A 27,279-nucleotide genomic window follows, 5' to 3' on the forward strand; every position below is an offset into this window, starting at 1 on the left:
CTCATTGCTAAACTAGTTTAGTAAGTTAGTTTAGTTAGGGTATTTTGAAATTTTGTGATATGAGGAATCATACCTCATTGCTAAACGGGTATATAGTGAAATCATAGGACATCGAAAAAGGTTGGTTTCAAGAGATAGATAGCGGCAGAGGAGACAACTCGTCTTCGTCTCTAAAATTTATAATTGAACTCTACTTACTCAAAATATATTCCCACACCGATAAAGCTCTAAACCAATTTAAAGCTAACACTTGTGCTATTAAAATTGCCGAGCTAAGTGGTGTTAGCTTTTGTGACTCGAGCGAGGGCAATAAAATGGTGGAACATGTTAAGAGTTTGAGGCTCTAAGTTAGGTTGTGCTTCGGCCGGGCCGTTCCCATGATGCGTGTGCTTGGGCTGGGCCCCCAGTGTCACCCTAAAAACTAATTAAAACTGGCTTTATAGAGCAGCAGCGCGCTAGAGTGTCACTCCAGTCTTTTTATCTCTTCTCCATGAATCGCCACTTTTTTTTGAACTCGTCTTATTTACTTCCGAAAACATTCACTTATAAAAGATATGTTTATATATAATATGTTCCTCCTGCGATTGTGTCTCGGAAATTACTAAAAGAAATGATTGACTAATGCGGTTACACGTACAAAAATTCTGAAATAAAAAGTTCAACAATTAGTTTAAAAAGATTCAAAGATCCGATTCTATCTATTTTACAACCTAAATAAGAATTTCGATTCTAACAAAATTATATTGAGGGAAAGAACTAAGGGGTCGTTTGGTTCAACAAGTCGGAATGAAATGGAGTTTTGATAGTAGGGTGGTATGGGGTAAATCCAAAGGAGCAGGGTGAGTATGAGATTCCAAGGGTTGATTAAAAAAGTCCAACAAGTATACTCGTACAAAAAACCGTATAGAAAGTAAATGAATTAAGGAAAAAGGGAAAGAGCCAATTTTCTAGTATCAGAATATATTCCCAAATTGTTAAAATATTTCAAAAAATATTAATTAATAACCAAAGAATACAACAATGCTAGTACCGAGCTATGTAGCGTTAGCTTGTCACTCAAGCGAGGGTAATAGAATGATGGAACATCCGATGGATATAATAAACATCGGGGGTTAGGTGGACGTGCACCGAAACCCCAATATCGGTTGAGGGTCTAGCTCTCAACAAGACCGATAATTGGAGTGGCTTCATAGAGCACTGCTTTGAGGGATGGCAATCCAAGTATGATTTATTTCTTTTAGTAATTTCTCAGAATGGAAAAATGCTAAAACTGCTTTAGTGACGGAATTTCCTACCATATCCCAATATTTTTGAAAAAACTCTGCAGGAAATCCACCGAGTCCTGGACTTTTATCTACGGTTAAACTAAACACAATTTGTTGAAGCTCTTCCATACTAATATTACCTGTACGAAATCTGTTATCTTCATCTGTTATTAATCCACAAATAGAGTTAAAATCCTCATTTTTGTCGAAATTACAAAGTTGATTTTTCGCAAACCTAAGTTTAAACTCGGATATTTCTTGCTTAATAAGGTTTGATCAGTAATACAAGCATCATTATTAATAATAAACTGTTTAATACTATTTTTACTATGTCTAATCGTGGCATTTGAAAAAACTTGGTATTTATTATCTCCAAAGTTAGCATTGTTTATACAAGTTTTTTCTTTAAATCAGATGCTATTCTGTATTTCTGTTCACTAATATGGCCCGAATTAATTTTGCTATACTAGATTCAATCATGGACTTAACTAATGCTGAAATTGTAAACCAAACAACCACACTGTTATTTATGACCTCCAGAATATGAGAGCACTTAAGGCTATCAGCAACCTACATTTGCAATTACTATACATAACGCTGGGAGAGCCACTAATTGACAGAACGTTGTCCCCACAAAATGTCTAGAATATGTATTTTTCATTCACAAAATCTCATTGAAGACGGACGATATCCGTCACAAGCTTGTAATGGATACCGTTTAATCTCACAAAATGTCCATTAAAAGGTGAGTGGGAAGCACATGGGAGGTGCCCCACCTTATCCACTCTCCCTTTTTGTGAGAGGTCACAAACAAGACTAGCTTCGTCAGGAATTAAATGACAGATGCACCTCACAATTATGAGGAAACAATGACATGAGACATACACAATAACACTAAGCTGGCGATTGAGTAGCAGTTGGGAATTAAATGAAACCAAATGGCATGCTTAGTAAAAAACCTCAAACTCAAAGGGTAATCATATGATGCCACCCACACCTATAAAACCTATGCTCCAAAGACTACACTCATACCATTTAGCTTCTTCATAAAACAAAAGAATAAAGATTCATTTCAAAAACACCAAAGAATGACTTCTTTGATAACAGAAGAGATAAGGGCAAAAGCCACAGAACTATATCATGGCAACGATGAATGCATGACCCAAGCAAGAAGACTGTTCAAGGAAATGAACTTCCCAAATGGGCTCCTCCCTCTACGAGACGTAGAGGAATGTGGGTATGTGGAGGAAACCGGGTTTGTTTGGCTGAAACAAAAGCAAGAAATAGAGCACACATTTGAAAAGATTGATAAACATGTAAGGTATGCAACTGAAGTCACTGCTTACGTTGAGCCATGTAAGATCCTCAAGTTGACTGGAGTCCAGGCCAAGGAACTTCTTATCTGGGTTACCATCAATGAAATCACTGTCGAGACCCCCGAGAGCGACAAGGTTGTCTTCAAGAACAATTTCACAGGTCTCAACAAGATATTCCCCAAGGATGCCTTTGTGGTTGAGGTTAAGGAGGAGACACAAGTGAAGGAAAAGGAAGAAGTTGATGCTGTTGCTGCTGAGCCAGTGGAAGTTAAAGAGGTTTAGTGTTCTCCTTTCATGAAGAAGATTTAAGTTACTTAAAGTATCAAAGTAAGAGGCATATTTATATATCATACCTTGTTTATCCTGCCATAGTCAGCAAGCTATGAGGCATTGTGATTATGTTGTTGCAAGGACCTGAATAAGGCACGAGAGTAAAGAGACAAGACAGTATTAAGGTCCAACAGTTTCAATTTCAATACTATATATATATATAGAAATGAGATCATGTGAGTATACACTATGTTTTTGAGGATTGAGGATTTCGTTACAATATCAGAGATTCTTCAATACAATATCACAGGTTATTCGATAAAATATCACAAAAAAAAAAACACCTGTGCAAAAAAAAAAAAATTATAAATTTTTTTTTCTTAAAAAAAAAAACAAAGGTAAGATTTTTCGTGATACTGTATTGAATCACATGTGATATTGTATTCACTAATCCTCAATCCTCAAATATTTAGGAGTTCTTACCGGATCCCGACTCTATATAGGAATATATATATATATATATATATATATATATATATATATATATGATTGTATCATGTTTGGTTAAGATAGTGAACTTTTATTATGTTAAATTGGACATTCCCACAATGCGTTGTTATTTTGTCCAAGTTTACATTACACTCTATGACGAAAGTATGTATAATGACAAAGTCGTCTAGCTATCCCCTCGGGTCTCTTTAAACGAGTGTAATGATGAAGTTTGACAAAAATAATCAGAAAGGAGGTAAGAATAGCCGATAGTTTCAAGTGATCAGGGCTCACCCACACATAGCCAGCCGATAGTTTCAAGTGATCCCAAGAATGAACACTGCTAAGAAAAACAAAAGCAACAAACATAATTAAATAAAGAACAGAGGAAGTTTAATTTGCAGAATGAAGCACGAGAGAAGTACACGTCTTTTCAAGACTTTGATGTTTGTTGCCACAATTGCCCTTGTTGCTACTGTTGTTTGCGGCCGCGTTATATCCAGAGACGAGGCTACCTTATGGCCGAATGGGATGGCCCAGTAGGATTTTTAAGGTTAATTAATAAATAGTAATAAGTATGTCAATAACCTGTAGTTAGCAACTCCGTAAGCATGATTGGGAAGCAAGGGTCCGCACGTCCCGAGTTCGAATCCTCAAAGTCTGCATTCTTTTAATTTGCCTTTTCTTTTTCATAACAATTTTGTTATCTAGCGTAGACATCCAATTCGGGTGAATTTCGGAAAAGTGCTTGGTTGCTCATGTAGGAATTAAATCGTAGGAATTTAATTTCGGAAGTTCTAATTCCTACGTTTTCCAAAATTTATGGCAACCAATCAACCCAGATTTTTCAAAATCATGAGATTTTCCAATGCCTATGTTTTCTAAGTGGCAACCAAACAACCCCTAATTCGTTAATTAAATAAGAATATAGATTAATTTGTATGTTTAAAAATAATATAATCTAAAAATCCTAATAAACATCGATAATGTTAAAATAATGGTATGAGATACGGAGTATATGGTCAACGAATCTAGACATGAACAAAGTAGGAATCGGCCCTGGTTACAATTTTGCCCTAGCTTCGTCCCTGGTTATATCGTCTTTGGATGTAAAGCAGCCGCAAGATCAGAATGTTAACAAGAATATTGAAGTTTTTGCTTAAATGGGGTTGAAACACAAACTATTTTACAAAATAGGGTCGATTTCAAACTATTTACCAAAAATGGGTCCACGTCATTATTTCCGATTTTTTTCATTTTTTTTTAATGAATTGTTAGTTTCTCGCTGTCTGGGACAGCGAGATATTGCTTGCCATATGAAGGTGCTTGACAAGCTACTTTCGTCCTCGCCGTTCTCTTTGCTCCGACCACCAAATGACGAAATACCACCACCATTCTCTTCTTCCCACTTCCCTTATCATAAGAGCGTCTTTTGTTAAGTTATTAGTATAATGGTTTGCGTAAAAAACGACTCACAATATCACCCTCCACTATCGATTTCGGTTTCGCGGCAATCCATTTATATTCTGTTAATGATTATTTGTATCATCTGAATTCGTTTTTTATGTAAGACCAGTATATATCCCACACCTCGTCACTTCATCCAACTTTAGCACGAAGCTTGAGGCAATTGGTAATGCAGTTGTCGTACTTGTCGCTGTATAAATGCACCATTGTTACACGAATACTTCTACTGTCTTCTAGGTAGTACGGTGTATTTCACACTTACATTAAGCACATCATTACCGAACTACTCACAAGTTTTATCAATTGATGATTATAAATCAAAACCCAGATTTGAATTACATAAAAAACGAGTTCATATGGTACAAATAATCATATTAAGACAATGTTGGGTTCCTTATGTTGATGATAACATGCCCATTTGATTTGTGTTATCTTAGTTTACCTTTTCAGGATTAATGATGTAATCAAGCTTGGATTAAGAAGTGTTGAAGTTGTTATTAATCTCATTGTATTTAGTCAAGTGTCATCTAATGTACAAGCAAGAAAGTAGAGTATACTAGAGTAATAGAAACAGTCCAGACGACTGTTGCTTTCACACGCAAACAGCTGTTTGGATTATGCCACAACTCGTAAAAACTTGAAGTCCCTTTTATCTTTCAAAAGCTTTCACGTGACTTATTTTTCAAAGATAAAATATCAGATTTTTATTAAGGAGTAGTCTTCTTTAAAGAGTGGTTTGAATTATTCAAAATGTTTCCTCTTTGTGCAAATTCAATCCTTTGGTCTTTAAGAAAACAAAAATTGCTTTTTGCCATATTTGTGTTAACTTGTCATCATGTGACTTGTCTCACATCCTTTGTTTTCTGATTTTGCATGAGCATTTAAGGTTATCTTTCAAACCTTCTTTCTCTATTCTTACCTTTGTAAAAGACTCCTTTTTGGTGCAAGTTTTGGGTGGTTGCTATTGCCCTTCACATGTGAGGTCTTTGACTCTTCAAAACCCTAGCAACCCCTTCACTCACCTCCTCTATATAAACCGTGTCCCTCCTCATTAAATCCCCAAGACTTTTCTGAATTAATTCTTCCAACTTTGCAAATTATTTTTAAAGCTTAAAAATCGTGTTTGTTTGCAAAATCCTTTAAAAGTCTTCAAGTGTCTTCAGTTTCTACAGTCGTGGCTACTGTTGCTTTATAATACTAAACTCTCTTGCTTAAGAATTGTTGATCTTGTAAAAGTTGTCCATCTCTATTCTTTGTTAAGAATATGTTAGTGGAAACTTGATCCTATAACATTCTAAGTGTGTTAGTAGAGTTTAGGACGGAGTAGTCTTTAACTCTTGACAACCGGAGTAGGTTGTGAGTTGGCAACCGGAGTAGGTTGTGAGTTGTTGAGTTCTAGGACGGAGTAGTCCTTTAACTCTTGGCAATCGGAGTAGATTGCGAGTTAGCTTGTCATAAGAACGGAGTAGTTCTTGTACTAGCTTTGCAACCGGAGTAGGTTGGCGTCTTTTATTACAAGGGTCTTTTAGTTGTCGGAGTAGATCACTAAAGGAAAGTAATAAAAAGGTAGATTGGACGTAGGCACTTGAGTATTTGCCGAACCAATTCAAAAATCTCGTGTTCATTGTTTTTACTTTATTTCCGCTGCAATTTACTTTGTTTGTTTTGCTTTGCTTTGCTTAACCTTAGAAGTAATAGATTCATCATACTTTTGTCGCATTTGGTCTGCAGCTTATACTCCACAAACCGAGACAAATAGATACAAATCGAACGATTGTTACTTTCATATTTCAGCAAACATTCATCGTGATACTTGTTCAATCTTTCAATATTATTCAAAGTATCCTCTAATCTCTTTTGTTCACTTAACTTACTTTAATCCAATAAAGTTGAAGTTAAAATTTTTTAAAAGAGTACCTAATTCACCCCCTCCCCCTCTTAGGTACTTGAATCCATAAACTCAACAATTGGTATCAGAGCCTCGTGCTCTTGATCGAGGCTAACCGCCTTAGAGTTTGATTCGTGGGTAATGGATTCCGGGAAACACTCCAAGATCCCGGTCTTTACCGGTTCGAATTTTGGATGGTGGAAACTCAAAATGGAACATTACATCAAAAGTATCGATTATCAATGTTGGAACATCATCCAAAATGGACCTCTTGCCATTGAGGAAACCGATATTCTTAACGGTTTCACCAAGACAAAAGAGGAAAGAAATTACAATGAGAACGACTTCAAGCTTGCCGAAAAGAATTCCAAAGCAATGTCGATTCTTCAACGTTGTGTTGGTGAGGGGGAAGTTAGTCGAATCTCCGGGTGTCCTACGGCAAAATCTATTTGGGATTCTCTTGTACTTGCATATGAAGGGACGTCCCAAGTAAGAAAACACCGTATTGACCTTCTCATGCAACAATATGAGATGTTTAGAATGTCAAAGGATGAGTCTTTAAATAGTTTCTCTTCACGTTTTTCTGGTATTATTAATGAGCTTAAAAGTCTAGGAAGGAATTTCGAGTCCGAGGACATCATTCGAAAAATCCTTCGTAGTCTAACCCCTAAATGGCAACCTAAAGTCACCGCCATAGAGGAAGCTAAAGACTTGTCAACCCTATCTCTTCATGAACTAATGGGATCACTAATGGCTCACGAGTTTAACCTCGATAAGCATTCTAGTGAGTCATCAAAGGGAAAGAGTCTCGCCCTCACATCTTCTCCAAGTGATGAAGAAGATGAGGAGGAAGACGAGTTTGCTATGTTCACAAGGAACTTAGCCGGGTTGGTCAATGGACAAGGCAACAAAAGGTTCGCTAATAATTACTCGAAAAAACGCTTTCCTAAGAAACGACCTACCTCCACCGTGGGATGCTTTAAATGTGGTGATAAAACTCATCAAATTAAAGAATGTCCCAAGTGGGAAGAAATCAAATCTAAGGAAAGAAGAGAAAAGGTTAAAAAAGACTATAAACATAGAGTCATGAGTGCTATATGGGGAATGTCCGACTCTGAGGAAGATGAGGAACTCATCGAGGAGGAACTTGAGGCTAAAATGTGTCTTGCAAATCATGGTAAAGAAAAGGTCTCAAAAAACCCAAAACTTGAACACTTAAGATGCCTCATGGCTAACCCCGACAATTCCGACTCCGATTCCGACAACGAGGTAAATCATCTAAATGCCAAGGCTAGAACTTACTCCAAAGAGAAAGTATGTAAGCTTCTTGACCAACATTTTGATAAGTGTCGGTCTCAAACTAATAAGCTTGATTCAATGCAAAATGAGATTGAGGAAATTGCTCAAGAGAACTTTAATCTGAAAAATGAACTAAAAGCAACAGATCGTCACACACTCACATCTGAGGCATATAATGAAGTTAAAAGAGTCAACAAGTTAAACAAACATTTGACTAAAGAACTAGAGCGTCTTAGATTGACCCCCACGGACGTCTCTGACCTTGAAAATGTCAACACAACTTTGGTGATGCAAGTTTCCCAACTAACCAAGGAACGTGATGACATTTTGAAGGACAAAGATGCTCTTGAAAATGAGATCTATGACCTTGTAGTAGAAGTTGTTGACTTAAGAGAAATAGTTTCTAAGACTGTTGCTTCTGACCACGATTTAGACAAGTTTAAAAGAAAAGGTGAATGGTTGGAAAATGAAAATGAGTGTCTTAAAAGTGAGGTTGTTTGTCTCAAGAATGAAATAGAAGATCTCCATGATAGGCTTACTTTCTTTTAAAAAGGTATGCCCGAATGTAGCACTTCTAGGTCTTCTCCTCACCATAGATCCGATGAAGTCGTTGATCTAAGCAAGAGACTTGAAGAGATGACATCTAAATATGAAGAGTCCAAAGAAAGAATCATTTATCTCGTGTCTAAACTCAACAATCACACCCATGACTTCATTGTTGAGAAAAGATTGTCCATAGAAAGTGCCAACAATGATGAACTTAAAAGAGAAAAGGAAAAGAATTTGCATCTTCTCTCACGTGTCAACGACTTGACCAATGAACTTGTTAATGCTAAGAACATCACTGAAAAATGGGAAGGAAGTCAAACCGTGTTAAACTTCCTCACGAATCAAACCGAGAAATGTGAGAAATCTGCTGGTTTGGGGTTCAAATGGAACAGTTAGACTGACTGTTGCATCCAGAAGCCTAAAAATGATTTTAGAGGAAGGAAGTACGTAGGTCTTCCCGAATACATCATGTGCAATTATTGTGGTGACAATGGTCATGTTTTTAATGGATGTACAAAACGATTTGATGACATTGATAAGAACACCAAAACATTAAAGGAAATGAACATTAAGAAAGACACCACAAGTTATGTTGATCCCAAAAAGGGACCCAAATTCATTTGGGTTCCTAAACTCAAAAACTAATCTTGTGTAGGGCTTGGTGAGAGGCGACCGCAATTGGTACTTGGATAGTGGATGCTCTCGTCACATGACGGGTGATAGAAGCCAATTCCTCTCACTTAAAGCGTATGATGGTGGCACGGTAAGGTTTGGTGACAACAAGAAAGGTGAAGTAATTGGTATTGGAAAAGTTGGTAAGTCATCCTTACTTTGTGTCGACAATGTGCGGCTTGTCAAAGGTTTGAAACATAATCTTCTTAGCATTTCTCAACTTTGTGATAAGGGTAATGTTGTTGAATTTCGTGCCAATATGTGTCGAATTTTTAATGTCACTACTAATGAACTAATACTCGAAGGAAGACGTGTCAAAGATGTTTACTTACACTACAAAAAAAAGTTGCTATAGCTACAGCCAAAATCCGTCGCAAATACAATAGATTCCGTCGCTAAATGGGTCTTTGCGACGGAAAATGCGACTACTTCATGTAGTTGCACAATTTTGTAGCAAATCCTGTTACTTTGCGATGGAAATTCCGTAGCAAACATTTTAGCGACGGAATTTGCGATGGAATATAAATTAATTAATTTTGATTAAGTATGCAATTTACTTTTGTATTCCATCGCAAATCTTTAAAATTCCATCGCAAAAGTTACTTCATTCCATCGCAAAGTCTTAAAATTCCATCGCAAAATTTATCCATTCCATCGCAAACCCTAATTATTCCGTCGCAAAGTTTATTCATTCCATTGCAAAGCCTAATTATTCCGTCGCACAATTAATTCGTTCCATCACAAAACCTAATTATTCCATCGCAAAATTTAATCATACCATCGCAAATCCTAATTATTCCGTCGCAAACTATATTTTTACAATCATTACATTCTGTTTCTGGCACGCCATTTTCAGACCTGTACCAGTGCCATTTTCTGTCGACAATAGAATACAACGTAGCAGCTACAATACTGCAAATTTCTTTAGAAGCTGCCAAAGACGCATAGAACGACTTGCATAACGAAAAAAGGCTTTTCATACATAAATTTCAACCTACATTGTTTTACGAACCAAGCCTTCTTGACAGTTCCAACAAAAGAGAAAACATTATGAAATACTAAATACGTCTTATACATACTCAAGTCTACTAATTATCTAAAAACAACTCAAGCATCTAACAACCTAATATTTGAATTGCAAAGTCACCCCCATATCCTCCATTACCCTCATTATCATCATCAGCACACCTATCATTGTGAGGTTGAGAGTTTGGGATTACATGATTGAGTAGTTATGTGAATACCTTATGAAGAGTTTGCTCCAATTGTAATTTCCATTGTTCCACGCTATTCAACTCCTCTTTTATATCCTCTTTTACAGCTTGATTCTCGGTGGAAAGCTTACTTACGAATCCTGGAGTGTAGGAAGTTGCTGATCCACGAGCTTATTGTCCACGAGCTTATGAAGGTAGGGGACTAGGGGCTTGTCATAGTAGTAGCTCGTCGCCTTCCCCGTGCCTCAAACTTCTCCCTTTTTGTTAAAGCTTTTTAATGTCTCAAGTATATATTTCTTTTATCATCAATTTCTTCCTCGGTGAGAGTCTCTAGTAAGGCATCTTTTTTTTCTTGATTGTGCCCTGGAATAAGTTTTAGTAATTAATAAACGGTTTTTCTAACCTATGCCCACTAGGCATAGGATAAGAAACCAAAATAGGAAAGAATTAAATGCTATTTTTATGGGAAATGGCAATGTCCCATCATTTTTACTTCAATTTCCCAAAAACACATTTAATTCTTTCCTATTTTAGTTTCTTATCCTATGCCTAGTGGGCATAGGTTAGAAAAACCCATTAATAAAAACGTACGAAAAACAAAAATACCTTGAGAATTCAAGGCACTGCCGCAACATTGCTGCTGAGTAGTCTAGTCTAGTGCAACAACAAGAGAAAATAATCCACTCTTGGCAAAACGTCTTGAGAATATCCCACTCCCACAGCTAGCATCAACAACGTTTCCGCCTAAAACTGGCTTGAAGTACTCTTTCGCCATTTCAAACTGCAATCAAGAAAATAAGCCAAATACTATAACTCCATGACTGCCTTATTTCTTATCCAAAGCAAATGCACAGGCTTGCCAAAGTCAACGTACACCCGTTATGGATATGTAACATGGTAATGTGATACACACTTGAGAGTATTTAACACACATATATAATTCAAAAGCCATGATATGGATACGCTATACGCACATATCAAATCGCAGGTGGTTGAGCAGATGGAGTAACCTTGAATGCAATCATATTGCTACAACAACTGTGATCAAATTCAGCTACCGACCAATTAAAAAATAATACGTCATCTGACTAAGCTCAAAGAATACAACAAAGAAGGAGCGATCAAATCACCTCTCTGTCAGGGCCTGGATAACCACCCAACCCAAAATTTTGACGCCAACCCCTCTCGTATATAAATGACATGGCTGGAGCACTGCAACAGAAATATAAGCAATAATTTAATATAATCTACTTGACTATATTCCAATCACATAAAATTCTCATGAAACGATCAGCTTGGTTAAGAATTACTCCCTCCGTCCCAATCATTTGTTTACGTTAACTAAAATACTCTTCACATACAATAAAAAAAAAAAAAAAAGTAAACAAATGACTGTCGGGAATGAAAAGATAGGGAATGACGGTGGCAGCTAGCCCTATTACATCCAACATCCATTTTCCAACTAACGAACAAGAACAAGAAGCTATACTAATTATCATCTACATGATGCAAACAATAGACTCCTTCTGGACAGCAATACCCATCATTATCATCGCTAAGCTAGAGATCGTCTTTTAATACTCCCTACGAACAGATTCTAATTATATCTAACTTACCCCTATCGGATTGGAGAGAGAGTACAAGAGATAAATAATGATAAATCAAGTAATGGAACTTACCCCTATCGGATTGCAGAGGAGCCTGATGGTTTGGTGCAATGGTATAATCAAGTAATGGAACTTACATCAGTCGGTTAACAACTGTCTTGGGTGGAGATGGCAGCACTTCTCAATACTTATTCAAATATCAGTCCCTTACCATCCAGGCGTAGAGTAACTGAGGTTAGTTAGATACTCATGTGGAAAAGGTTAGTTAGAATGAAATGATTGTGCTCATAAACCTCTCACAAGAAAGGATGATGAATGGGTGCAGAGAATAACACATGATTACTAAGGCTGTATTAATACGAATTTCTCACATTTTAGCAAAATAAAAATAAAGTTCTTAAATACTATATAAAAAGATGTACCAGAGGCCAAAAGGGTCCAATGCTGGTAGACCTAGGTTATCATTTATCCATCGACTACGTTCTTCCTCCTCTGCGATCATAGAGCTGGCCCCGGCATTTCTTAACCTTGAACTTGGACCTACCATTTTTAGTGACTTCAAATTTGAACATTGTTCCATACTTTTTACCATATGTTTTGGACATTAATTTGGATATTGCCAACATAAATCATTACATATGCTATACACAATTGCCTTTTTACCTTTCTTTCAACTAGAAGTTTATGCTTGCATATCTCAACAATTTTCTTATGATTCGGATTCGCAAAGCTAATCCAACCAAAAGCCATTTAGACCAACCTAAAGTAGACCTGACTAGAAACCACCTGATTCGTAATAACTCAAAATGACTAGTTTAAAATCACATTTACACGACAAATGATCCGAATATTAGTCCTAGACATTTATTTTGCAGACATCCAATCTTTTTCATTCAACAAGCCTAATCAATCTTCTTCCTCTTTAGATGCTAGGTCATACTCAGGAGCCTTATACAAGAGTTTCCCACTGACTGAAAATAACCACTAATAAGTGGAACAAAATCAACTGCTACAATCACACGCCAAAGGGCATTATGTCTAAAATTTACTATAATCAATCTTCACTCTCATTAATCAGATTTGTCCAAGCAGAAAATAACGCGTAGTTGTTTTCAAGCAAACCTAGTAACTCTAATCATCAAACCGAAAGAACAGTACACATGCTACCTTTTGTAAAAACAAGAGCATTAACAGTTTAGCATACACAAACAATTTACAGAGGTGTATCCAAAAATCAGTTATTCTCTTGTAAGACGGCCTTATAGAAAAAAATATAAAACTGGTATTACAACAATCTTCAGGGGGTGTATCCTAAAAAAAAGTGCAATGAAATTGCGAAATCGGAGACAAAGAACCAAACATCTGGTATGCATACTTCCATTGACGTATTGAACACCAGAGAAAGGCAACTAACAAACACTATTAATTAAGTTAAAAGTTGGAGATATATCTAAGAAACCCAAATCATACTAATGAGTAAATAATGATTCAAGATTTAGGGCATAAAAGCATGAAATTTGGAAAAATGATTGATACCCAAATGTTGAAACAATCATAAACGGTGAAAGAGTTAATTTGGTGAAACAAAAAACAAAAAGAGGAAGAGGATTAATTATGGAAAAGGGAGAAGGAAAAAAATAAGAAGAAAGAGAAACAAAGAGCTACCGCAGCTAGGACGACGACGAAGGACGATGCTGGAGGACCAGAGCTACCAGAGGACGATGGTGGAGGACGATGGTGGAGCAGACGATTGACGGAGGAGCATGCAAGGGATTGGGATTGGGTGTTTAAATTGATTTGGGGATTGTATTATGTCGAGTTAGGGGTTTGGGTGTTTTATTTTTCCATTGCGATGGATTGATTAATATTGCGACGGACTAAGGGATTTAATACCTTATTATTGTTAATCACTCTGTTTAATTGGGGTGGAGAGTTAATTAAAGTGGTCCATTGCAAAAATCCGTCGCATGGGATTGGCGCCTATTGGAATTTTGGCCTGCGAACTATAATCCATCGCATAATCCATCGCAAATAAAGTAGTCCATTGCAAAATCCATCGCAAATCAGTAATTAGCGACGAATTATGGTTCCATCGCAAAAAATCAGTAGCTATGGCTTATTCTTTTTGTAGTGTTAACTAATTTGAACTCTCTATCCGGTCACACCATGTCTTGCATGAGAGTAATGAACAATGATCCTTGGTTATGGCATAAAAGGTTTGGTCATGTTAGTACAAAAACTCTTAATACCCTTAAAAGACTTGACTTAGTTGAAGGTATTCCTAATATAAAGTTTGATTTTGATAAAGTATGTGATGAATGTGCTAGAGGTAAACATGTTAGAAGTTCCTTTAAATCCAAAAGAATTATGAGTACATCTCAACCTTTGCAACTTTTACATATCGACTTATGTGGACCAATGAGAACTAGAAGTAGAGGTGGTAGTCGTTATGTGTGTGTCATTGTTGATGATTACTCTAAGTTCGTTTGGGCATTCTTCCTAAGCTCTAAGGATGAGACATTTGATGAGTTTCTAATTTGGTTAAGAAAAATTCAAAGTAAACTTGGTTTAAAACTTGTTTCAATGAGAACCGATCATGGAACCGAATTCGAAAACTCATCATTTGGTGCTTATTGTGATGACAATGGTGTAGACCATAACTTCTCGGCTCCTAGAACCCCACAAGAAAATGGTGTGGTTGAAAGGATGAATAGAACCCTTGAAGGAATGGCTAGAACAATGTTGTTAACTAGTAAGTTGCCTAAGAATTTTTAAATGCGGTAAATACCGCTTGCTACATTCATAATCGTGTCATGATAAGGAGTATATTAAATAAAACTCCCTATGAATCATTACGTGGAAGAAAACCCAACATTTCATATTTTAGATGTTTTGGAAGCAAATGTTTTGTTCATAACAATGGTAAAAACAACTTGGGTAAGTTCGATCCACGTAGTGATGAAGGAGTATTTATTGGGTACTCCGATCATAACAAGGCCTATAAAATTTACAATAAACGAACCTTGTTAATTGAAGAAAGCATCCATGTCATTTTTGATGAATCTAGTGTGCTTGGACAGGTACAAAACATGGATGATGATGATGAGGATGAGGACAATGAGTTTGAGATTGGTCTTGTTCGAAAGGACTTTGTATTCACGGATGAAGAAGCTCCCAAAGATCAATTGCAATGGATACGAGACTCGCCTTCAAAGGAAATTAGCAATTCGGGGGAACACGTAGCACCTCTCGCTCTCTTGTTTCTTCTCTGAAGCAACAGACCCAACAACTGTTGCTTCTACCTCCGAATCAAGAAAACCAAAACAAAGGTGAGGATGAAGAACCTTCCAGGCCAATAGAAACATCCATCGTGATCGATCTTTGTTGAGGGGGAACAAGAAACCATTGTTCCAAAGAAGTGGAAACATCAAAGCTCTCATCCACTCACTAATCTCACAAGTGATCTTAACTCGGGAATTCGAACAAGATCATCCGTCAACAATCTCGCTCACCTCAATGAGTATTGTGCCCATAATGCCTTCCTATCTCAAATTGAGCCTTCAAATGTAACAGTCGCCTTGACTGATGCAGATTGGGTGCTTGCCATGCAAGATGAGCTCAATCAATTCAAAATAAATGAGGTATGGCACCTAGTCCCTAGACCGCCTAATCGTACCGTCATTGATACTAGGTGGGTCTTTCGCAACAAGCTTGATGACTCGGGAGAAATTGTAAGGAACAAGGCTAGACTAGTGGTGCAAGGTTATAACCAACAAGAGGGTATTGATTACGATGAAACCTATGCACCGGTAGCTAGACTTGAGGCCATACGATTGCTTATAGCTTTTGCGGCTCACAAAGGCATTAAACTATTCCAAATGGATGTCAAAACCGCTTTCTTAAATGGATATTTGGAAGAAGATGTCTTTGTAGAGCAACCACCGGGTTTTGAGAACAATGATTTGCCTAACCATGTTTTCAAATTAGACAAAGCTCTTTATGGTTTAAAACAAGCACCAAGATGTTGGTATGATACACTACTACAGATACAGGCTATAACAACGGTCAAAAACCGTTGTTATATAAAAAAGCGGACGTTGTTAAAGCGTCCGTTGTAGAAGGTTTTAACAACGGTTGGTTTACTTAAGGAAACCGTTGTTAAAACTATTAACCACGGTTTTATGTATAAAAAACCGTTGTGGAAAGTGTGACTCAATTTTGGGGGGAAAGTTATAACAACGGGTTGTAATATACAAAACCGTTGTTATAACTAAAGACAACGGGTTGTTTTAAAATAACCGTTGTTGTTTGTTCTTAAAAAATAAAAAAAAAAATTAAATATTACTAGATGCATGCATAATTACGGCTGTTAGAATTCCAATGCATGCATTATTACCGACATTCACCGTACATATGAACGGATAATATGGAATGAGAAGGGTTAGTAATAGGATTTGAAGCAGCATTATTGAGAGAGATGATGATGATTATGGCACAACTTCCTAACATATATATTAATTAAAAAGCAATTAACTCAACCCACACATTGCTTAGTATAAATACATTGCATATCTCAACTAACATTTCCATTATCTCATATATTCATCTCCAAACTCTAACTCTTAAAACAAACTCTACTTAATCTTTCAAATCAAACTCAAAAACTCTAAGAAAATGAATGATTTCATCCTAAAGACTCTTACCATGATCGAGAACAACAACAACTTCATCCGCCGGTTCCTCCATATTGAGGAAAGTTTCAGGAGCTACCTTGCGGAAGCTCGATCCGCATCAAGCACGCCAAAGAAGATGGCTTGACGGAGCAAAGGCGCGATTGCGGCTATATGACGATATAGCAACTGCTGAACGGAACCTCCAAATAGCCAAGGAGGAGAGGATGGATACGATAGAGCACAATAAGATCCTCCATGAAAATATAAGAATTGCATTTTTACATATGTAATTTTTTTTTTTTAATTTATGTATTTATAAATATATATATATATATATTAATTATGTTTATCTTACTTCTTCATCTTGCTTCTTCATTGTTTTAGTAACTAATTATGCGAACAATACTTAAACAAATAACATAATGGTCGATAAAAACACATATATGCAAAAGAAATAAATAGAAAAAGAAAATAATGACGATGACAAAGGACGGCGAGATTTACCTGATAAATACAGAACGTAATAGACGATGAAATCACAATGACGGCGAGAAGATAAAGCGACGATGAGAAAGAGAGAAATAGAGAAAGAGAGAAAGAGAGTGTGTATGTGTTTTGTGTTTGTTTGTCTGCTGTGTTTGTGTTTGTGTATTAAGGGTTGTGTTTTGTGGGCGCAGCAGACTTGTTTGTGTGGTTTATAGTATGGAAGGTATTGACAACGGTTATTAAACAACAACCGTTGTGAAATATGTTTTAACAACGGTTGTAAAAAACACCCGTTGTTGAATAAGTTTTAACAACGGGTTTCAAAAATAACCGTTGTAATTACTTTTCACTAACTTTGCGCCAATTTTGCGCCAAATTATTAACAACGGTTGTGCATGTGTGACCCGTTGTTAAAACTAATAACAACGGTTTTTATAACCATACCCGTTGTAATTTATTTTAGTAAAATTCGCGCCATACATTCTACAACGTCTATTGTGATTTTCGTGAATAATCGTTGTTAAAGGGGCGTTGTAGTTGCCTAAATTTGTAGTAGTGATAGATTGTCTAAATTTCTTATTGAAAATGGTTTTAAAAGAGGCTCCGTTGACAAAACATTGTTCTTGAAGCAACAGTCCAGTGAACTGTTGGTTGTACAAGTATATGTTGATGACATTATATTTGGTGCAACAAATGAACTCCTTTACTTATATTTTTCGGAACTAATGAAATCGGAGTTTGAAATGAGCATGATGGGTGAGCTAGGATTCTTCCTTGGGCTCCAAATTAAGCAATCAAATGAAGGAATCATGATCCATCAACAAAAGTATATTAAGGAAATGCTTAAGAAATTTGGGATGACTAATGGTAAGCCTCATGATACACCTATGGTAGCCGGGTCCAAATTGGACAAAGATGAACTCGGTAAGAATGTTAGTGACAAGGTGTATAGAGGTATGATAGGCTCACTTCTTTACTTGACCGCAAGTCGTCCCGACATTCTCTTTAGTGTTTGTTTATGTGCTAGGTTCCAAGCAAATCCGAAAGAATCACATTTCAAAGCCGTTAAACGAATTTTTCGGTATTTGATTGGAACACAAAATCTTTACCTATGGTACCCTTTACATTGTCCTTTTGATCTTATAGGCTTTTCGGACGCGGACTATGCGGGGTGCACGGTAGATAGAAAGAGTACATCCGGAATTGCAACGTTCTTGGCTCCTTGCTTGACTTCTTGGGCCTCAAAGAAACAAAACACGGTAGCTCTTTCTACGGCCGAAAGTGAGTACGTTAGTGCGGCACATTGTTGTTCTCAACTCCTTTGGGTAAAACAACAACTCTTGGATTTTGGTATTATTTTTGACTCCATTCCTTTAATGTGTGATAATACGAGTGCAATAAATATTTCCAAAAATCCTATTCAACACTCTAAAACCAAACATATTGATATTCGTCACCATTTTATTCGTGATCATGTGGAAAAAGGACATATTAAACTTATCTTTTGCAAGACCGAAAATCAAATTGCCGATATTTTTACTAAGCCACTTGCAAGAGAACATTTTGAGAAATTTAGACTAGAAATTGGGTTAATTAATAGCTTGTGATTTTTAGTATGAGTTTTACAAAATTCCTTAATTGATTAAATTAAATTTGGATATATGTTATTAAGTGTTCTAAGTGCATTGACATCATGTTTGGACAAAAATTGACACCGTATTTGTGAGTCGGTAATCACTCAACCTCATATCTAAATTTACGTTTATTATATGCTACCTTGCGCTTTTATTTCGAGTGATTAAATTTGTCTAGTTGGGCCAACTACCTCACTTACCACATTTAATGGGCCATTAACTACCTCAATCCAAAACTTATGCCTACCCGTCCAAACATCTTAATCCACTAAACCTTTCATCTCCAAATCCACAAAACTCCCTCATCTCACCTACCTATTAACCCACCATGGTCAAGACCTCTTTCAATACCCACATACCCATCAAACCAACAAACTTGACCTCACCACCTGTCACATCACACCCACCGACATCAACAACCCCAACAATGACTTCACAAAAAATCTCCTTTGCCTTTCCTCCACAAACCTCTGTCACAAGCTGCTCCACTGAGACCGTCACCAAAACCGTCACTGTGAATCTCGATGACATTGAAGAAACCTCTATTGATTTGAATGAAAATCCGACCATGTCTACTGATTCCGTTTCGATTCCGGCAAAGAAAGCTAACAAAAGAAAGGAGAAAGCTACTTCATCGTCGCAAAGGTCTATGTTCTACATATGTATCAAGAGTTGATCGGGAAGTTGGTTAGAAAACGGAGATAGATGAAATTGAAAATTGAAGTTGGTTGAAAAATTGGAAACAAAAAAAAAAAAAAAAAAAAAAAAAAAAAAAAAAAAGGGGAAGGCAATATGCGTGATTATTGGAAACGAGATAGATGAAATTGAAAAATGCGACGGTCTTGAGAAAAGAAGGAAAGCAAAAATTTGGAAGATATTGAAAGGAAGTCACAGTGTATGCCACTGTTGTTGTGCTCAAAGGTAAAGATCAATTCCTGTGAAGAATTTTCATGAAATGAGAGCAACATATAAGAAGTTGATGTTCCCCCATCACATGTCGTATACTAAGGAAAATATGAGAAGTTGATGCTCTTTCATCATATGTTGAGAAGGTATATCGATGCATACCTTGGTGGTTTCAATATAACAAAATCCAATGCAACAGTTGAGATGACTGTGACTCGGCCCTTCATTGTCAAGCATCCACCTTTTTCAATCCTCTTCATTATCCTCCAAAATGATGACCAAACTTCCGCACCCTAAATTTGCCCATAATCACACTTGTCTTTTGCCTTACATCTTTTGTCCCACCTTGTTGTGCCTTTCTAAGACTATTTTTCTTTACTTGCTATTTTGATGCTTGGTGGTGTATGTTAAACTTTATTTAGCCGTGGTGAACTTTGATTAACTTATGTTTAATCCTTGTTTATGTTGACCTTGTTACCTTGTCACGACTACATGTGTCTTTTTGTGTTTTCTTGTGAAATATCTGCACTCTAATGCTTTTGACATCCCTATCCGTTTGATGATGTCAAGAGGGGGAAAAGGTAAACTCATGCTTTGAATCTCTTTGCTTATTGATTAAACTAATGGCTTGTCTAACCTTCTTAGCTTGATTCTTGTTTTGGGGCAATGTAAAATTGTCATGGTAGTGTGATTCTAGCTTTTGCCTTAGGTAAGGTAATATTGTCCCTTCTCTATCATTTGATCTTGCTTGCTTAAAATCTTGAATTAAGGTGTTTACATTGCTTATACATTCGTTTGGGGCTTGTCATCATCAAAGGGGGAATTTGTTGGGTTCCTTATGTTGATGATAACATGCCCATTTGATTTGTGTTATCTTAGTTTACCTTTTCAGGATTAATGATGTAATCAAGCTTGGATTAAGAAGTGTTGAAGTTGTTATTAATCTCATTGTATTTAGTCAAGTGTCATCTAATGTACAAGCAAGAAAGTAGAGTATACTAGAGTAATAGAAACAGATCCAGACGATCATATTTGCTTTCCTACACGCAAACAGCTGTTTGGATTATGCCACAACTCGTAAAAACTTGAAGTCCCTTTTATCTTTCAAAAGCTTTCACGTGACTTATTTTTCAAAGATAAAATATCAGATTTTTATTAAGGAGTAGTCTTCTTTAAAGAGTGGTTTGAATTATTCAAAATGTTTCCTCTTTGTGCAAATTCAATCCTTTGGTCTTTAAGAAAACAAAAATTGCTTTTTGCCATATTTGTGTTAACTTGTCATCATGTGACTTGTCTCACATCCTTTGTTTTCTGATTTTGCATGAGCATTTAAGGTTATCTTTCAAACCTTCTTTCTCTATTCTTACCTTTGTAAAAGACTCCTTTTTGGTGCAAGTTTTGGGTGGTTGCTATTGCCCTTCACATGTGAGGTCTTTGACTCTTCAAAACCCTAGCAACCCCTTCACTCACCTCCTCTATATAAACCGTGTCCCTCCTCATTAAATCCCCAAGACTTTTCTGAATTAATTCTTCCAACTTTGCAAATTATTTTTAAAGCTTAAAAATCGTGTTTGTTTGCAAAATCCTTTAAAAGTCTTCAAGTGTCTTCGATTTCTACAATCGTGGCTATCTTTTTGCTTTATAATACTAAACTCTCTTGCTTAAGAATTGTTGATCTTGTAAAAGTTGTCCATCTCTATTCTTTGTTAAGAATATGTTAGTGGAAACTTGATCCTATAACATTCTAAGTGTGTTAGTAGAGTTTAGGACGGAGTAGTCTTTAACTCTTGACAACCGGAGTAGGTTGTGAGTTGGCAACCGGAGTAGGTTGTGAGTTGTTGAGTTCTAGGACGGAGTAGTCCTTTAACTCTTGGCAATCGGAGTAGATTGCGAGTTAGCTTGTCATAAGAACGGAGTAGTTCTTGTACTAGCTTTGCAACCGGAGTAGGTTGGCGTCTTTTATTACAAGGGTCTTTTAGTTGTCGGAGTAGATCACTAAAGGAAAGTAATAAAAAGGTAGATTGGACGTAGGCACTTGAGTATTTGCCGAACCAATTCAAAAATCTCGTATTCATTGTTTTTACTTTATTTCCATTTTCAATTTACTTTGTTTGTTTTGCTTTGCTTTGCTTAACCTTAGAAGTAATTCATCATCATATGTCGCATTTGGTCTGCAGCTTATACTCCACAAACTGAGACAAATAGATACAGTCAGAACGATTGTTGCTTTCATACTTCAGCAAACATTCATCGTGATACATGTCCAATCTTTCAATATTATTCAAAGTATCCTCTAATCTCTTTTGTTCACTTAACTTACTTTAATCCAATAAAGTTGAAGTTAAAATTTTTTAAAAGAGTACCTAATTCACCCCCTCCCCCTCTTAGGTACTTGAATCCATAAACTCAACAGACAAGATAAATGGATTGTCGCGAAATCGAAATCATTACTGGAGGGTGATATTGCGGGTCGGTTTTTGCGCAAATCATTGAGCTAATAACTTAAACAAAGCTGTGAATATGATAAGGGAAGTGGGAAGAAGAGAATGGTGGTGGTATTTCGTCATTTGGTGGTCGGAGCAAGGAGAACGGCGAGGACGAAAGTAGCTTGTCAAGCACTATGGCAAGCAAGCAATATCTCGCTGTCCCGGACAGCGAGAAACTAACAGCTCATTAAAAAAAAAAAAAAATCGGAAATAATGACATGGACCTATTTTTAGTAAATAGTTTGAAATCGACCCTATTTTGTTAAATAGTTTGGGTTTCAACCCCATTTAAGCAAAAACTTCAAGAATATTTACGTAACTAGGAAAACATGGTTTGCGACTGACAATTTTAAAAGCAGGGCAGCTTTAGATATCAGAGAAGATGCTTTGGAGAAATGGGCAAAGGTTGGCATGGCTAAGTTGAAGGAACTTGCAAACGAGCATTAACTAACTACTCCTTAAACATGTCTTTGCTTGATTTCCATTGGGATAATTTATTATTTATTATTTAATTTAAGCACTTCCATTGTATGCATTTTTTAATATAATAATATTTTGTGAATGGTATTTTTTAATAACTATAAATTTTAAAAAAAATTGTATTAATATTAATTAGTTTTTGAGTTATTTTAGGTCAAAGTTGAATAACTTTGAGCCAAAAATATGAAATGGGAAGATAGATAAGCATGGAAGGGAGTATTTGTTTATTATGCTCATTTGTCCACTCAACTTATTTCATGAATGGTTTAAGAAGCAAATTAACATTTACATACGGTTTTTTTCTATTTATCATCTAATAACAGTAGTTACACTATGTTCCTTTGGCCTCCTCCCTTTGTGGTCTTGTGTCTTCAAAATTGTACTTAGAAAATTGAGTGACCAATGCAAACATACTCACATAAAAGTCGATTTAAAGTAGAATTTCCATTCTAAAAACATTAAGGAAATAAAGACATAACAAGGTCCAAGGAGTATACACGTATACCAAAAACCATATATAGAGTAAATTAAATAAGGAAAATAAAGGAAGCAAAACCCAACTTTCTAATTCTAATCTCAAATATTCCCACATTGTTAAAACAGTTCGAAAAATAATAATTAATAAACCAACGAATATTGTGAGGTTGTTGCTGAGCTAAGTTGCGTTAGTTTGTTACACATGTGTCAAGTGAGGGTAATAAAATGGTGGAATATAGGATAGCCAACCTAAGGGGGTAGTTTAGCTAAGTAGCTGGGCCCGTTGAAGTTGGCTTCATAGAGCACTAAGGCCGGCCCATCTTCCCTCTTTGTCTGGTCCTATCCTTAACCACCACTTTTTTTATTAAAAAATTGCCGAGTAGGTGCCGCCCGTGAATGTGCTAATTTTGATATAAATTATTTAAAAAAACATTAAATTTTTTAAAAAAACTAATTAAAAATGAACATTCTTTAATAATGAGCTAATTTTTTAAGTGTGAGTGGAAGATTATTTCTTTTAAAAAAGAAAGAATAAAATATTGTAACATAAAATTATCTAATAAACCAACTAACTAATACTCCCTCCGTCCCGGTTAATTGTTGTTATTTGGTTTTGGCACACAGACCAAGGAAAGAGGAATGAGTCCGTCAATTACTAAGTGACAAGTGGAACAAAATTGAGTGTGAATGATCAAATTGTGTTCATCAAGTTGATTCTTAAAATAGAAAGGACAACAACTCATTGCGATACTCCAATATAAATAAGGATAACAAATAACCGGGACAGAGAGAGTATATACGCATACCACCAAGAAGACCTTATAGTTCATGAAATAAGAAAAACAAAGACGGCAAGACCCAACTTTTTTAGTCTCAACGCATATTCACAAGTCATTAAAACGCTTAACATAAAATTAACTAAGAACCTAACTAATAAAACCATCTTATTGCCAAGCTAAGTAGCGTTAGCTTGTTACTCAAGCGAGGTATTAAAATGGTGGAACATCTCACCAAGGATCAGACCCGTCCAATAGAGGGTTCAGAAGGTTCTAAGAACCGTGGCCCAAGTGACAAAGGGGCCTCAAATATAAACATTTCAATGTAGTAAAATATATAAATTCATACTTAGCGAAATGGCGGTTATGTATTTGTGTAACTAAACGACGCAGGTTCAATACTTGCATTGGTATATGTTTTTTCATTTTTTTAGTTTAAAAGTGGGCCCCACACTAACTAATCTACTACGGAGTCTAATTAATGATTTTAACGGAAATGTCGTTTGATCTCTTTTGCCATACAAAGTACTTAAAACTATTATAACAAATCTTTCATGTGGGAGGAGGAGTTCCGTTGATTCTTAAGAGCTTGAATGGCAGAGGGATCATCCCCTGCAATAACCATGTCATCCACATAGATGAGTACAACAGTTGTACTTTCATGATGCTGCCTGATAAAGAGGGAATGGTCAGCATGGGATTGCTTGAAATTGCATTGCATAAGAACCTGAGACAGTTTGGAGAACCACTGTCTCCTTTCCTGTTTAAGGTTAAGGCCATAGAGAGACTTAAGTAGTTTACAGACTTTGCCAGCCATCTGAGGATCACACTCCCCCTGTCCTGTGGGAGACACAACACCATTACAATATTCTGGTGGCAGCTTCATGTAAACATCTTCTGCTAGGTCTCCATGGAGAAAGGCATTGGCCACATCCATCTGGCAGGTAGACCAGTTCTTCATGGAGATTATGGCCATTAGGGCCCTCACTGTGGACACATAAATTCTCATTATAGACGGGTCTTGCCGTCTTTGTTCAAAAATTCTCATTGTAGATATCCGTCTATAGTGAGACTAATTGTCCCTTGTAACTTGTTCAAAAAATTTTATACTTATTTTGAAAGTCTCATAAATATTATTATATTGCTCCAAAAAAATTAAATTTAAAATTATTATTGCAATATTTATATTAAGAGTTTTCAAATTTGATGCGTGACATTGACCCCTTATTTTTCACTTTTTATTAAAAATAGGGGCTCATTTAACCTTTAGAATAGGGCCTTTAATTTCATTGGACTGCCCAGGCAGGGGTTAGGTGGGTTTAACAATGTGCAATAACCTAATCCTGCTCGGTCGAGGGCAGACCTGGATCTGGTCCAAAAATCGAAGGTGGCTTCGTAGAGCAAAATCGAGGGAATCGCCGAAGGCTGCATGCTTGAACCCATCTTCCCTTGTCCTAGCCTGGCCCTTGATTCGCCACATTTTTTTAGAAATGTCGTGTATGTTTTACACGTTTACGTCCTTAAAAGTGATAAATACTTCAAATCTCGGTTCATTGAAGTAACTATAAAAATATTCTTATACGGAGTAAGTGAAAAATATCCTTATTATGTGTTCATGTAACCATCTTACAGTTAAAAGAGATGATGATTCTTATGCGTTTAATATGTACTATCAGTCAAAGACTATGTTACTCTGACTCTTCTTATTTCTTTGTCTACTCATGTCCGACACTCATTACACAGACCCTGTTCCAAATGATAGGAATGAATCAGTCTCCTTACACACCCGTGTTGCATCCTTCTAAACAAGTAGTAACAAAGGTCAAAATGAATGAGATTGTGATTTCAGTGGTCTTGCTATGATCAATGATCAAGATTAATCCAATGACTATCACTGCCATGATTGAGTAGCTACCAAGTATCTCAACAGGGTCGTTTTAGGAACAATTAAGGGTAATTTCCTAATTCTAAAAAAACCCTCTCTAAAACCTAGCCTCCATTTTTATTCGGGGGCTTTCATCGATCATCCATCGATGGTAAGCCCCACAAAAGCTTTCTTAAACAACTAATATTATGCAGATCTATCTTATTTTCAATAATAGTCTCCCTTTTGGTGAGATCTGTTGTTCCGTCCCTTCTTTCGGGGTTTTTCCATTTTTTCGTGGGATTGTTATCAATATAATAAGTTTTAATCGACGGGGAGATTATCAGATTTGTTTCGTGGATGAATACATCAAGACGGCTACACTGTTTCCCTCCATCAAGAAGGATGCAAAGACATCGATTATTCATAGATTCAAGAAATTTATGATTTTGGAGCGGCGTATGCATTACTGATATTTAGATAGTTATTTTGAATGTATTTTTTACGTTAGCAATCTTGATTTTCCTTTGTCTTTTTGTTATCTTCATTGTAACCTACGCCTAGTTGATTATTAATGAGATGACAATTTCAAAAAAAAAAAAGTATCTCAACAGGGTCTTAATTAGTCTAATGATTATAGCCGGATGTTCCACTTTGAGTTCGAATCAGTTCGCCTCCTCAAAAATTTTCAATGGAAGACTACAATTATCCTCACCCCTTTATATTGAACTAACAGTGTGCACCATCAACTGTATATGTACAAAATAAACTTTAGTATAAAAATATATTCCCACATTGGTAAAGCGCTAATAAACAATTTAAAAGTAATAAGCAACACTAATGCTATTAAAATTGCCGAGCTAAGTGATGTTATAGCTTGTGACTCAAGCGAAGGCAATAATATGGTGAAACGTGTTATAATTGAGGGAAAGACATTAAGGAAATCAAACGAGTAACATGCATACAAAAAATTGTAGATAGAGTAAATGAAATTAGGAAAACAAAGAAGGCAACAAACAACAACCGGTTCTAGTCTCAAATTATATTACCACATCATTAAAACACTTAAAAGAAGTTAATTAATAAACCGATGATTTTACAATATTATTGCCGAGCTAAGTAGCGTTAGCTTGTTACTTAAGCAAGGGCAATAAAATAGTGGAAATTGGATAATCAGTCTGGGGGATCAGATGAGTTAAGCTACGTGCACGGTCACACACCCGAAACTCGGTCCAAGTTGGCTTCATAGAGCACAGCCGAGATTGATAGTTGTATGCACACACTTGAACCCATCTTTCCCTCTTAGTCTGCCTCCTTGAACCACCACTTTTTTTTTTAATTAGTCGCAAAAATACCTTAATATTTGTAGAAAATATTCAACAACAAAAATTATTAGTTGCTAAATCAATCATCAATACTATATACTAGATTTTGTGCCCGTGCGTTGCACGGGTTTCAAAT

General features: G+C 36.2%; 2 protein-coding genes across 7 annotated transcripts; one reads left to right on the forward strand and one right to left on the reverse strand.

Annotated features, from left to right (window-relative positions):
• The first annotated feature begins 2,274 nt into the window (after nucleotides 1–2,274).
• On the forward strand, nucleotides 2,275–3,096 carry LOC141597344 (uncharacterized). Its single transcript, XM_074417771.1, has one exon. The coding sequence runs from the start codon at nucleotides 2,354–2,356 to the stop codon at nucleotides 2,861–2,863; it is 510 nt and encodes a 169-aa protein (XP_074273872.1). The 5' UTR covers nucleotides 2,275–2,353; the 3' UTR covers nucleotides 2,864–3,096.
• A 7,075-nt stretch (nucleotides 3,097–10,171) lies between these two features.
• On the reverse strand, nucleotides 10,172–13,903 carry LOC141597345 (putative methyltransferase At1g78140, chloroplastic). Of its 6 annotated transcripts, none has more exons than XR_012522741.1 (6): nucleotides 13,702–13,899; nucleotides 12,459–12,576; nucleotides 12,109–12,242; nucleotides 11,560–11,641; nucleotides 11,036–11,210; nucleotides 10,172–10,792 (listed from the first exon to the last, which is right to left on the reverse strand). XR_012522741.1 is itself a non-coding variant. In XM_074417772.1 (5 exons), the coding sequence occupies exons 2-4, from the start codon at nucleotides 12,536–12,538 to the stop codon at nucleotides 11,079–11,081; spliced, it is 294 nt and encodes a 97-aa protein (XP_074273873.1). In that variant the 5' UTR covers nucleotides 12,539–12,576; nucleotides 13,702–13,899; the 3' UTR covers nucleotides 10,172–10,792; nucleotides 11,036–11,078. The 6 variants fall into 6 exon arrangements, 1 of the variants encoding a protein (XP_074273873.1); XR_012522743.1 differs by having other exon boundaries at nucleotides 12,109–12,265; XR_012522742.1 differs by having other exon boundaries at nucleotides 11,560–12,265; nucleotides 13,702–13,903.
• Between the last annotated feature and the right edge of the window lie 13,376 nt (nucleotides 13,904–27,279).

This window comes from Silene latifolia, chromosome 8, assembly GCF_048544455.1.
Source record: "Silene latifolia isolate original U9 population chromosome 8, ASM4854445v1, whole genome shotgun sequence".
NCBI classification, from domain to species: domain Eukaryota; kingdom Viridiplantae; phylum Streptophyta; class Magnoliopsida; order Caryophyllales; family Caryophyllaceae; genus Silene; species Silene latifolia.

Bases quoted from the DNA above. Each gene is read 5' to 3' on its own strand.
- LOC141597344 (XM_074417771.1), top strand. From the start codon at position 2,354: ATGACTTCTTTGATAACAGAAGAGATAAGGGCAAAAGCCACAGAACTA.
- LOC141597345 (XM_074417772.1), bottom strand. From the start codon at position 12,538: ATGATCGCAGAGGAGGAAGAACGTAGTCGATGGATAAATGATAACCTA. The intron at 11,642-12,458 runs GTACATCTTTTT...TTTCTGTTGCAG, and splicing joins TTGGACCCTTTTGGCCTCTG to TGCTCCAGCCATGTCATTTA. The intron at 11,211-11,559 runs GTGATTTGATCG...TCTTGATTGCAG, and splicing joins ATCCAGGCCCTGACAGAGAG to TTTGAAATGGCGAAAGAGTA.